Consider the following 13,169-nt stretch of genomic DNA (forward strand, 5'->3'; position numbering starts at 1 on the left):
TTTATGTTGCTCAGTAATTTTAATTTTTTACCTTCAAGTTCATAGATTCCATCTTCTGCATTCTCAAATCCATGAATGAAATCCTCTATTGAATTTTTTCATTTCAGTTATTGTTATAATGTCTATCTCTTTATTGATACTCTTTATTTGTTCAGACATCATTCTCCTGGTCTCCTCTACTTTGTTATTCACAGTTTTATTTCTTTGAGCATATTTAAGACAGTTGATTTAAAATCATTATCTAGTAAGTCCAATGTCTATGCTTCCTCAGAGACAGTTTCAGTTAATTTCTTCTCTGAATGGGCCATACTTTCCTGTTTCTTTGCATGCTTCATAACTTTTTGTTGAAAACTGGCTATTTTGAATACTATAGTGTGGTAACTCTTGAAATAAGATACTTCCCTTTTGCAGGGTCTATTTTTGTTTCTTGCCATGGGCTGGGCTTCTTTTCTTAGTGACTTTTTTAAACTATGTTTTTAAAGTCTGTATTCTTTGTCATGTGTGGTCATTGAAGTCTCTGTTCCTTTTGCTTCCGTTTACTAGTGTTTTGACAGAAATTCCCTTGAATACCAGGAGCCAAAACCAGATAGATAGATAGATAGATAGATATACCAATATATAGAGGCATATGTATGTATGCCGTGTGTGTGTGTATGTATATATATATATATGTATATATGTATTTAGAGATAGAGAGAGAGAAAGAGAGAGAGAGAGAGAGAGGGAAAAGAAACAACTAAAGAAAAACAAAACACCTTCCAGGCTTTGCAGATTGGCTCTGTGCTGGAGCACTACTAATCTGCCTTAGCCTTCACTTCCTACTTGCACTGAGCCTAGAGATTAGCCAGAGGTGAAAGCTTAGAGTATTCTCAGGCCTTTTCTTACCATGTGTCCTCCAACGGATATCTATATGGATTTCTGTTTTCTTTTTTAAGATGAAGAATTCATTGTTTTTTTTTTTTTAATTTTTATTTATTTATTTTTTGAGGAAGATTGGCCCTGAGCTAACATCTGTTGCCAATCTTCCTCCTGTTTTCCTTTTTTATCTCCAAAACCCTGAGTAGATATTTGTGTCATACTTGTACATCCTTCTAGTTCATCTATGTAGGACACCGCCTCAGCATGGCTTGATGAGCAGTGAGTAGGTCCACGCCCGGGGATCTGAACATGTGAGTCCCAGGCCACAGCAGTGGAATGCATGGACGTAACCATTACACCACCAGGCCAGCCCCTGCATGGATTTTTAAATTTCCCTTATATGTGTGTGTTACATGCCATCAAGTTGGTTCTGACTCTTGGTGACTCTAGGAGTGAGTGATGTCCAAAATGTCCTGTGCTCCACAGCCCTACTCAGCTCCTGTAGACTCGTGCCTATAGCTTCCTTTGTGGAGTTAATTCATCTCATATTTGGTCTTCCTCTTTTCCTGCTGCCTTCTACTTTTCCCAGCATTATTGCCTTTTCCAAAGAATCCTGTCTTTCCCTGATGTGCCCAAAGTATGACAACTTTGGTTTTATCATTTTTGCTTCCAATGAGAATTCAGACTTAATTTGCTCTAGGACCCACTTGTTCATCTCTCTGGCAGTCCAGGGTATTTGTAGAGCTCTCCTCCCTCGTGTATGGACACTTTTGAATGCCTCAATTTCCCCAAGTAATTCTCTTCCCAGTTTTTACTCCTAGGCTTCCAGTGCCCTATTGTTTTCTCAACTGTAATCTTTTGCCCCACACGGCTGCGAGTTGTTCATTTGCCCTACAACTTTTTCAAGGAATGCCTGCTGCTTTTCTCCTCTGAGTGAGGTCTGCATTGGGTAAAACAAAGACAAGCACCTTGAATCATCAGTCCTTCAGGTCACCACCAGAGGTTAGGACAGACAAACACAGGTCTTTGAGAATAAAGTCAGATCTGCTTTTTCAGGATCAGGGACTGGGGTTCCACACTGGGAACAAGGGCTCTCATCTTCAAGTCCACCACTGAACCAAGAAGGGAGATGAAGCAAAGGCAAGTAAAAATGTAACAAAATTTTATTATTTTTAAATTGTTTCTGTCTTGATTCAGCATTCATTTGGTTGTTGCAAACCTTTGATCGTTTACCAGCGTTCTGACGAAATTGATTCTGATAAGTTTTGCCGATTATTCAATGTTTCTGTGGAGAGATGAGCTCTTGGAGCTAACTACTCTACCATATTTGCTGACATCTTTCCCATTTGGGTCTTTTCAGTGTCCTTTATTTTTCTCTTCTTAATACTTATTTTTTCCTCTACATCCTTGTATAAGAGCTGTTTTAAAGTTCTGTTCTGCTAATTCCATCATCTCTGTTATTCTGTGTCTGTTTCTATTAACTCATTTTTCTCTTGTTTTTGAGACACAATGTGCTACTTCTTGTGGATCTAGTAATTTTCTATTTTATGCAAATATTGCTAATACTACATCATTGCATATTTGGGTTGTATTGTCTTTAATAAGTGTTGAAATTTATTTTGTGAGACAATTTAGTTATTTGTTGATCAGGTCAAGCCTTGTCAGGCTTTAGTTTATATCTTTTATAAAAAGGGAGGTCTGGGATAGTCTTTACTCCAGAGAAAATTTAGCTCTATTATTAATTCATGACATTTTTTTTTAGTGAGAAAGATAGGCCCTAAGCTAACATCTGTTGCCAATCTTCCTCCTTTTGCTTGAGGAAGACTGTCTCTGAGCTAACATCTGTGTCAATCTTCCTCCATTTTGTCAGTGGGATGCCACCACAGCATGGCTTGATGAGCGGTGTGTAGGTCTGGACCCAGGATCCGAAACTGTGAACCCCAGGCCACTGAAGTGGAGCGTGCAAACTTAACTGCTGCACCACCAGGCCAGCCCCTAGTCCTAACACTTCGGATTCTCCTAATTGTTCAGAAAGTTCCTTCTTTGGCTGGAACATCTACCAGATCCCTGTGAGCTCTGAGAAATGTTCACCTTATAGCTTCCCAGCAATTATTATTTTCTTGGTCTTATCAAGTTTTTCACTACATGCTGGCCTTCAGTCAAACACTCAAGGTACTTCCTATGAAGATTTATGGAGCCCTCTTTGTCTGCATAACACCACTCCTCTCTGGTGCTGTATACCAAATGTTCTAAGGGTCTTTACCTCCCCAAACTCTGATATCTGTCTCCTCAACACAGTAAGACTACTGAGCTCTGCTCAGGATTCTCTTCTCTGAATTATGGTCTGGAAATTACCCACAGATAGAAAGTCAAGGTGATTATAGGGCTGATCTCATTTATTTCTCTTCTATTAGGGATCATACTCCTGTGATATCTACTGTCCAAACTCTCAGAATAGTTTAAAAAAATATTTTCTGTTTTTCTAGTTGTTTATGGCAGGAAGTTAACTCTGATCGAGTTATTCTATCATAGGGAGTGTGGAAGTTTCTCATTTATTAGAGTTTTGTGTTTTTTGACTCAGTAGCCATTCAGAGAAGTCTGAGTTTTTAAAATGTCTAAAATATAAGATTTGTTGTACTTAAACTGCACTTGATAATTTAAATTTATTGTGTTGTAGTTAATGATACTTCTACTGTTTTGAATTTGTTGACTTTTTCCTCTAGAAAATTATATAATCAGTTCTTTTTTTTTTTTGGTGAAAAAGATTAGTCCTGAGCTAATATCTGTTGCCAATCCTCCTCTTTTTGCTCAGGAATATTGACCCTGGGCTAAAACCCATGCCCATCTTCCTCTACTTTTTATATGTGGAACGCCTGCCACAGCGTGGCTTGATTAGTGGTGCATAGGTCTGTGCCTGCGACCTGAACCTGCCAACCCTGGGCAGCGGAAGTGGAGTGTGAGAACTTAACCACTGCACCACCAGGCCGGCCCCCTATATAATCGGTTTTTATATATCATGGATAGAAACAAAGAGGTATTCTCAGGAGAGTAGAAATTTAAAAAAATACATATTAATTACATTTAAATTTTATTAATTGTACTTTTGTAAAAAAGACAGAGATTATTATAATTCTGCAACTCTGATTTGATCAGCACGTGTCTCTCAATGTCCTCCAAATTTAAATTGTGATGTATGCAAAGAGAACATCCAAGATACAAATGTTCTTAAGCCCTACCTAGGATGTTGTCCACAAATCACTATGTAGGCTCTCAACCTGGTGAAATGTTCTATTCTACGTTATCAGTTACAAATAAAATTAGTAAAAATTAGTAAAATCTGCAAGAAAATTAGGTTTGTTTCTATTTGCCACTACAACTCAAATGAAAGTGGCAGCCTGGAGCACTGGGTTTAAAAGAATTTGAGGCTACATCTGGATGTATTGGAGTACCACGATATAAAAGTGATTTCTGGGCCGGCCCTGTGGCTTAGCGGTTAAGTGCGCACGCTCTGCTACTGGCGGCCCTGGTTCGGATCCCGGGCGCGCACCGACTCACTGCTTCTCCGGCCATGCTGAGGCCATGTCCCACATACAGCAACTAGAAGGATGTGCAACTATGACATACAGCTCTCTACTGGGGCTTTGGGGAAAAAAAGGAGGAGGATTGGCAATAGATGTTAGCTCAGAGCCGGTCTTCCTCAGCAAAAAGAGGAGGATTAGCATGGATGTTAGCTCAGGGCTGATCTTCCTCACACACACACACAAAAAAGTGATTTCTTCCGTGAGTGTGCATAAGAAAGGAAATATATGAATACCGCCTATGTATCTTCCCTGGCTCAGCCTGTTTCTGGCCTCCTCTCTCTTAATTTTCTGAATTGATCTTCTAAACAGGGGTAAAGAATATACTTTCTTAAGTAGGAAAACATTCCAAACCCAACTTAACTCATCAGTAACATGGGAGGGGCATTCCATGAGGGAAATATAAACCAAAGAGGTATAAATACTCTATATAAAAACACAATTTTCCTCTTTCTTTCAAAAGCTCTACCTCCTAGCATCTTCTAGTAGCCTCTATACGATTTCTGTGTAAATTGCTTTTGTTTCTTTTGGGTAGGAGAAAGGAATTAGAGGTGATGCTTTTTACAACTTTATGAGAAAGCTTTGCTTACTATGAATACTTGGAATGATTCTTTTTTTGAATAATGAAACTGTATAACTATCTCTACTACCATATTTATCTTTGTTTTGGCTACTTGGAAACACAAGGCAGATGTAACGCTCAAATATCACAACTATTCAGGCTTTTATGGTTCAATTCTGTTTTTTCTTTTGAATGGTCAATTTTATTGTTTATAATTTCTTAATTTCTAAACTTTTATTTTAACCTTATCAAACTTTATCATCTTCAGACATCACACTTTGAATTCAGCAGCAAATCTTATTGATTCGATGTCAGAAATGCGTCTTTTTTTAAATAATTTTATTAATTAATTAATTAATTAATTTATTTATTTATTTATTTCCCCCAAAGCCCCAGTAGAGAGTTGTATGTCATAGATGCACATCCTTCTAGTTGCTCTACGTGGGACGCGGCCTCAGCATGGCCGGAGAAGTGGTGCATTGGTGCGCGCCAGGGATCCGAACCCGGGCCGCCAGCAGCGGAGCACGTGCACTTAATCGCTAAGCCATGTCGCCGGCCCAGAAATGCGTCTTTAATCCATCCATTTTTTTCCCGTCTCTATCGCGATTACTCTAATTACGTCTTTTCTTGCCAAGATGATTTTAATAGACTCAGAGTGTTCTCTGAGTGTCCACTCTGGCCAATAGACCCCCCTTCCCCTATCAAATCCTTCCACTAAACATACACATACACAAATACACACACACATATCTGCATCTTTTCTTATAAACAACTAGAAGACATTTTTCAAATGTAAAACAGATTACACCATTACTTTAGAAACATACTAGTGGCTTCTCTTTGTACTGAGATTAAGATTCCAACCCCTTACATGACCTGGCGTTTGCCCACTGATATAACCTCCTTTGGTACCTCTTTCCCCTCTTTCACTGTTCTTCAGACATACTGCCTTCTCTGTTTTTCGAATATGGCCAGGATTGTTCCAGCTTTAGTAATTTGCACTTCCTTCTGCTCTTCTGCTTTTGTATAACTGTACTCTTGTCATTTAGGTTTCATTCAAATGTCTCTTCTTCAAGGAGCTCTATTGAGAGTTGTCCATATTCCATTGACAATTATATGCCTCACTTTTTTCAAAGCATTTATCTCTATAATTATCCTGTTTGTTCATTTAATTACTTCTGTATTATCTGCCATTTCCTCACCCACGAAAAGTAAGTAGAGACCTTGTCTATTATATTCACCATAATATTCCAGTGCTTAGAACATCACCTGGAACATAGTGTCCATGATAAGCATGTGCTAAGTAAATGAATTAATTAACATTGCATTCTCTACACAGTGCATTATCTTGGTTGTGTAAGAATTTATTCTTGAAAACCACAATGTTTATCATTATGTTTAATTCAAAACATTTTATAAGGAAGAAATTAAAGACACCTAGTTTATGGCCTAGAAAGAAAACAGCAACTCAAAAGAATTAAATAGAAAGTTGTAAAATACTGCACATACACTGGTCATATGGGAAAAAACAAGATATTTAGATTAGTCTGTATAAATATCACCTCCTCATTAGATATTCTGTCTTATCCTTGGATCACCAAACGCCAAATACTGGACCATATTAGCTTAGCTCATTGCTGGATTTTCTTCATTGAATTCCACTTTGATACAACATTGGCCTTTAGTAAGCCCTTCAAAAGAAACGATAGAAAAATTCTTTCACATTTATTGTAAAGTTATCATGATTTCCATATCCCTGCACAATATATTATATGGAAATTTCCATAAGAGAAATCTCTTTTTGATTGAGATAAATAAGAGGAAACACTTTGTCTCACCAAATAATTTGGTGGGTTTTTTTCTGATTATATAGTAGGTCATGATTTTGTTTTCTTTTTGCTTAGATTCAGGAAACTAAAGGTAAAAATTGATGTTGAATCCCAACAATCGTACTAAACTTTAAATTTAAAATATTTGTGGGCTGGTCCCATGGCTTAGCAGTTAAGTGTCCATGCTCCACTACTGGTGGCCCAGGTTCGGATCCCGGGTGCGCACTGATGCACCGCTCCTCTGGCCATGCTGAGGCCGCATCCCACATACAGCAACTAGAAGGATGTGCAACTACGACATACAACTATCTACTGGGGCTTTGGGGGAAAAAAAGGAGGAGGATTGGCAATAGATGTTAGCTCAGAGCTGGTCTTCCTCAACAAAAAGAGGAGGATTAGCACGGATGTTAGCTCAGGGCTGATCTCCCTGACAAAAATAAATAAATAAATAAAATATTTGCTAATTCTCACTTTGATAGTTGATGTTTTACATTTTATTAATCTTATTACATGTAAATATATTTAGTAATCTGAATATTTATGTACATATATATTTAGAATTACATATGTGTAATTTCACCTCACTTCATATTAAATTCAAAGAGTTAAGGTACAAACGCATACATACTTATATATGATGGTGAACATATAAATAAATCTTAAAGAAGAGCATATTCATTGTGAAAATGTTTTTCTTCTTAAGAGTTTCATGAGTGCGTTTTTCACTTCCTTGTTCCTGAGACTATATATCAGGGGATTCAACATGGGAATCACGATGCTGTAAAATACTGAGGACACGTTCTCCTGGGTGAGTGAACTGCTGGAAGCAGGTTTCAGATACATGGACATGAGAGACCCATAAAACAGAAGAACAGCTGTCAAGTGGGAGCTGCAGGTGCTGAAGGCTTTGGACCTGCCCTCTTTAGAACGGATGTGGAGGATGCTGGAGAGGATAAAAGCATATGAGATGATGATTGTCAGGCTGGTGGCCACCATGTTAAATCCACCAATGACAAAAATCAAAAGCTCATCAATATAAGTGTTGGAACAGGAGAGATTAATAAGAGAGATGATGTCACAGAAGTAATGTTTAATGACGTTTGAGCCACAGAAAGTCAACCTTAAGATACAACCTCCATGAATAACAGCATCGGTAAAGCCTACTGAGAAGACAGCAGCCACCAGCAGAGAACAGACCCTAGGGGACATGATGACATTGTAGAGCAGGGGGCTGCAGATGGCCACATAGCGATCATAGGCCATTGCTGCCAACATGTAGCACTCAGAAATGACAAAAATACAGAAGAAAAACAACTGACTCATGCATCCAGAATAGGAGATAGCTTTGTCTCTGCATAAAAACCCTGCCAGCATTTTGGGGGTTATGACAGAAGAAGAGCAGAAATCTACAAAAGACAAACCACTGAGGAAATAGTACATGGGGGTGTGAAGTTGAGAACTCAACCCAATTATGGAGATCATGCCCAGGTTTCCCAGCATGGTAACCACATAAATCCCTAAGAAGAGGCAGAAAAGGGGCAGCTGAAGCTCTGGTTGGTCAGTCAATCCTGAAAGAAGAAACTCTGTCACTGTGGATTGATTTCTTCTATCCATTCTCCTCTGAGAAATCTGTGGAGATGAGAGGAAAGAGTCAGATTAGACAGGCAGAATCCCAGCTTGTCTCCATTCCCCAAGCCCAGGTATCCCTACCTAGGAAAACACTGAACCTAGTTATCTTATCCCCTTGGCACTAAACCTGTGTCTCCATTGATGCGCAGGGCCTCAGACCCACCAAGAAATCAGTGCTCAGTTTTCTCAGTTCAAGTATTTTATGTCTGGAAATATAAAGATGAGTAGTCCCCAAGGGCTTCTTGTCTCTGAGGTTTAGCAGCCTGTGTATTTGTAAGAAGAGTCCCTGAGCTGGCCTATCACACTCTTCTTATATAAGGAAATCTAACCATGAAATGTGGGCACATTTCCAGAGTATTGCAATTAGTACAGCCCAACATTAGGAATATATTTAAAACACAATGATAAATAAAACGGATGAAAAAAGAATATAATTTTCTTATAGAAAGTATTTTAAACTATAGAGGTGATTCCCAGTTATATATTTTTAAATGGCAAGTGATGGAATCTTATTTATTTATTAATTAAGTAAATTTGTCCATATACCCCAGATTGGGCACACTGAAATAATATTCAACATTAGTCCCTTCAGAACTTTGCAATCTAGTGAGACAGAGTATTATCTAAATCGTGCCTTGCTCTGACAAATTGTTGAATGAATGAAATGCCATATATATCGCTCTATGTGATAAGCAGTAGGTATTGTTTGAGCACTGAGATGGAACAGACCACTACTGTCTATAGTGATAAAGAAAATCATTATGGAAGGGTATATTTTAAACTGTGCCTTAGAGTGGGGAGAATTTGCTTAAGCTGAGGGGATGCAAAGGGCTATGCAAGATATAGATAAAGTCATCCCTACTAGGCATCTAATTCAATCAGAATACTTTGTTTTCTCCTGGATATAAAATCGTGACCTGAAAAACAGGTAAAAATAGGCTAACTTACAGAGGACTATCTTCATTTATCAGGAAAATCACTAAATGAGATTGGCTTTTTTTCCCACCTTTAGAGGTACAAGTCACAAAAAAATAGTGTATACAGTTAAAGTGTCCAATATGATGATTTGATATATGTATACATTGTGAAATGATGACCACAATCAAGGTAATTGTCATATTCATCACCTCATAGTTGCCATGTTTTTAAACTTTCAGTTATAAAATAAATGAATTCTAGGGATCTAATGTACAGCATGGTTAATCTAGGTCGTAGTACTGTATTGTATACTTGAAATTTTCTAAGAGGTCAACTCTTAACCAAAAGAAAACACTCATGAATGACGAAGTTTATAGTTTTAGAAGAGTACATACTTATGGCACAATATTCTTGCTTATCCTTAAAATCAAATATTATACATAATCTTCTATTCTGCTTACATGTGTCCTAGCAAACTTATTGCATAGAGATCTACTGGATTCAAGTATTTTAAACACAAAACTTCAAGTTTAGTCAAGATGCCCATCACCAGCCTGTGAATCATATATATTGTGAATATTGTTTAGTGAAATCACTCTCAGATCATCCTATTATGATCGTTTTGTGTGTGTGTGTGTGTGTGTGTGTGTTGTGTTACTGCCTCATCACCACACAAGTAGTTTGTTTTGGAACTAAAAATATTTGTAATTTGTTGTACCAATATCATGTGGGGGGTTCTGATTGCAAGATACAAATGAACGAATGTAATTCAAAGGTAAAGAGAAAAGTTCAGATTATCTCGTATTCTTTTGTGTAATGTGGATAAATTACGGGTGGCTCAGCTAAAGCAATGTCTTTCTAGATATGACAAGAGTTCCTCCCAATCTGGAAGATGTTAATCTAGGGGATTCACTCTATTTTAACTTTATCATAGTTGAATTAGAGATGAGCTGAGACTCTATACATAAGTGTTAACGTGTTATTTGACTTACAGTAATCATTCCTAATATATCAAACCCTTTCTCTGAGGGGCCCAGCAAGTCATTGGTCCTTTGTGCGTTTCCCTTCAGAAGATGTCAGGAATTGCTGTTTCAGCTACAGGAAACATGATACAGCATTGCCCTGAGTCCATCTCCCTCGGGCAACAATCAGACTACCCAGGTCTCAGGTAGTAAGGCCTGTTAGCATCTGGTCTCTAATCTCAAGCTGAAATGTGTATCTGGTGGAGTAGAGGGAGGGAGCCACCATCCTTTCACTTTCAAATGAAGGAAAACAAGTATTCAGCTGAGAGTCTCAGAAACAATTACAGGCTTGCCCCTGAAATCCCAGCCCTGGAAGACAGAGAACAACATCTTATTCTTGAAATTGTTTGGATCACAGAGGTAGGTGCCTAATCAAACTGATAAGTGACATAGACACTAATTTAGAGGAATAATTATTCCATTTTCATTTATGGTCTCCAGAGCTCATGGTGTTTAGGAAAAGTTTTAATTGCCCCAGATGAGACTATGTTCAATTGTTTACAAGTGAATCTTGCAATCATGAACACTAAAATATCATAGTCTCTCCTTCCCAAGACACTTTCAGGTGCAAAAACATTTGTACCTGTGTACAACGTCCCGAGTGGATTTTAATTTTTACGATTGTCACTGGACCTTTCATGGTTATCTGTCTTAAGACTGACATGATTCATGATTCATGTTGCATATTCTCTTGTGGACCCTACTAATTTAATGGCTAAATATCTGCATGGAACAGACATTCAGAGAAATAAAGACTGAGAGAGAGAGAGCAAGACTGAGAGAGAGAGAGAGAGAGCATGCATGCGTGATTTTCACTTTGAAGATACATTAAGATCCATTTCTGCTACCTATTACCTATTGTGTGGCCTTTGGGCAAATTATCTCACCTCTCTAAGCCAAGCTTTCCTTATTGTTAAGATAGATATAATTCTAACAGTTGTTCTATCTGAATTTTAAGGGTTGTTTTAAGGTCAAATAAGAAATACACAGAGAAATATTTTATAAAATATAAAGAGCTTCATATTAACATGTCTACTGTATACCTTGGGAGAGGTTGTGGGGCAGGAAGGAGACAGGAAGGGAATCAACCATGTGAACCACCCAACTCCTCTGATTCCACTCCACTGTTCAAGAGGGATCCAGTATAATCAGTGAAACCATGTCAATACTACAGGAGAATGTTATCACACTCTTGTATATCAGCACAATGGATTGTTGTGCATTCATTAAAACTATCATTTTAAAGAGTTTCTAAGTGCTTATGCTATTAGCTAGGTATAGTACATACATTTTGATTACAACCATGTAAATCCATGTAGTGCATATAAACATATGTGCATACAAACAGAAACTGGAAGGTAACATGCAAAAGGAAATTAATTGTTATGGTAGGATAGTATGATTTAAAGATTTTTTCTCAATATTCTGGCATGTGTTGTTTTCTTTTCTACTTTTTTAATTTTGATTTTTTCTTTTCTTTTTAATAATAATTTAAGTTCTTTCAATTTCTTGTGATTTAGATCTCAATTTGTCTTTTTTCCATAGAGATCTGTTCTTATCTTTGTCAGTTTTTTAATTCATCAGAGAACAAAAATTTTGCGTTTTTTAAGATCTCTGTGTTCAGGTCTTGCAGTTAAAGAGGTAGGAGCGAATCAAACTTCACTGTAATACAATTCTAGGATTGGAGATGATTTTATCACCATTGGGTCCTCATCTACATTTTGTCTGGAGCAATAGCCTGGGAAAGAAAGCCCAGACTTTCTTGACCCTTAAAAGAACCAAGTCACAATGGTAGGAAATCACAATAAAGGGGTTGGGATGGCGGGTAGAGGAGACAAAGTAGATGAAATAAAGAAAGCATCTGCATTATCAGAGGGAAGGAAACACCAAATTGAGTAAAATATAACTTTCTATGGTGACTATTTAAATACTAAATCCAATATATATGGCAGTGGAGATGAAGAACATAAACAGCTGAGCCCTTCTTCCTAGTTTTCTAATGCCATAGGTCAGATCTTTGAGGCACTGCTTCAATTAACTCACAAGTTTACCCACCTACTGAGTTTGGGAGCTGAGAAAGGTGGTTACGAGGGTATCTAGTCTATGTCAGGGCAGTGGAAATTCATCTACTCAATATGTCTTGTCTAATGTGTGACAGGTACTATTTCAGGCGCTTAGTAGATAATTATTGGAAAAGCTATGCCTTCAAGGAGATTACTGTATAGGAAAAATACACATACAAACAAAATATTTTAACATTTGTGACAAATAATTTCAGAAAATGTGCACAAAGTAGAGCAGAAGAACAGAAAGGAGACATTTATTGTTAAGTAATATATTTACTGATATGTCTGTCGCTTTAAAAAAAATGTGAACTGAATGTCAACGATTAAATGAATGAATGATTGTAGTCATTTCCACAACACCAAAAACACACAGACATTATCCCATCTTAGCAAGGAAGAAGTTACAGACCCACTCTTTGGCCTGATTTCAGCCTTGCAAACCCTAAACCTTGATTAAAACACAGACCATCTCATTTTTTTTTCTACAGAGATTTAATATCCCACACAACATCAGATAATAACATTGAAACTTACTGCAAGAGAAAATAAGAGAGATCAAATAAAACCATCTCATTTTAACTTAAGACTCAAAAGAATGAAGTTACTTGCCCACAAACAAGAATGGCTAGTTAGTAGCACAACGGGAACTAGTATCCAGGTCTTTTTTACTACTTCATAGCACACTTTGCTTGACCCACACAGACTTA

At 37.5% G+C, this 13,169-nt stretch overlaps 1 protein-coding gene across 1 annotated transcript; it reads right to left on the reverse strand.

The window, feature by feature from the left end:
- Positions 1–7,502: 7,502 nt before the first annotated feature.
- On the reverse strand, positions 7,503–8,450 carry LOC101404449 (olfactory receptor 8D4-like). Its single transcript, XM_004427463.2, has one exon. The coding sequence runs from the start codon at positions 8,439–8,441 to the stop codon at positions 7,503–7,505; it is 939 nt and encodes a 312-aa protein (XP_004427520.2). The 5' UTR covers positions 8,442–8,450.
- Positions 8,451–13,169: the final 4,719 nt, after the last annotated feature.

Source organism: Ceratotherium simum, chromosome 7 (genome assembly GCF_057802395.1).
Source record: "Ceratotherium simum simum isolate JZ-2026a chromosome 7, ASM5780239v1, whole genome shotgun sequence".
Lineage (NCBI taxonomy): Eukaryota > Metazoa > Chordata > Mammalia > Perissodactyla > Rhinocerotidae > Ceratotherium > Ceratotherium simum.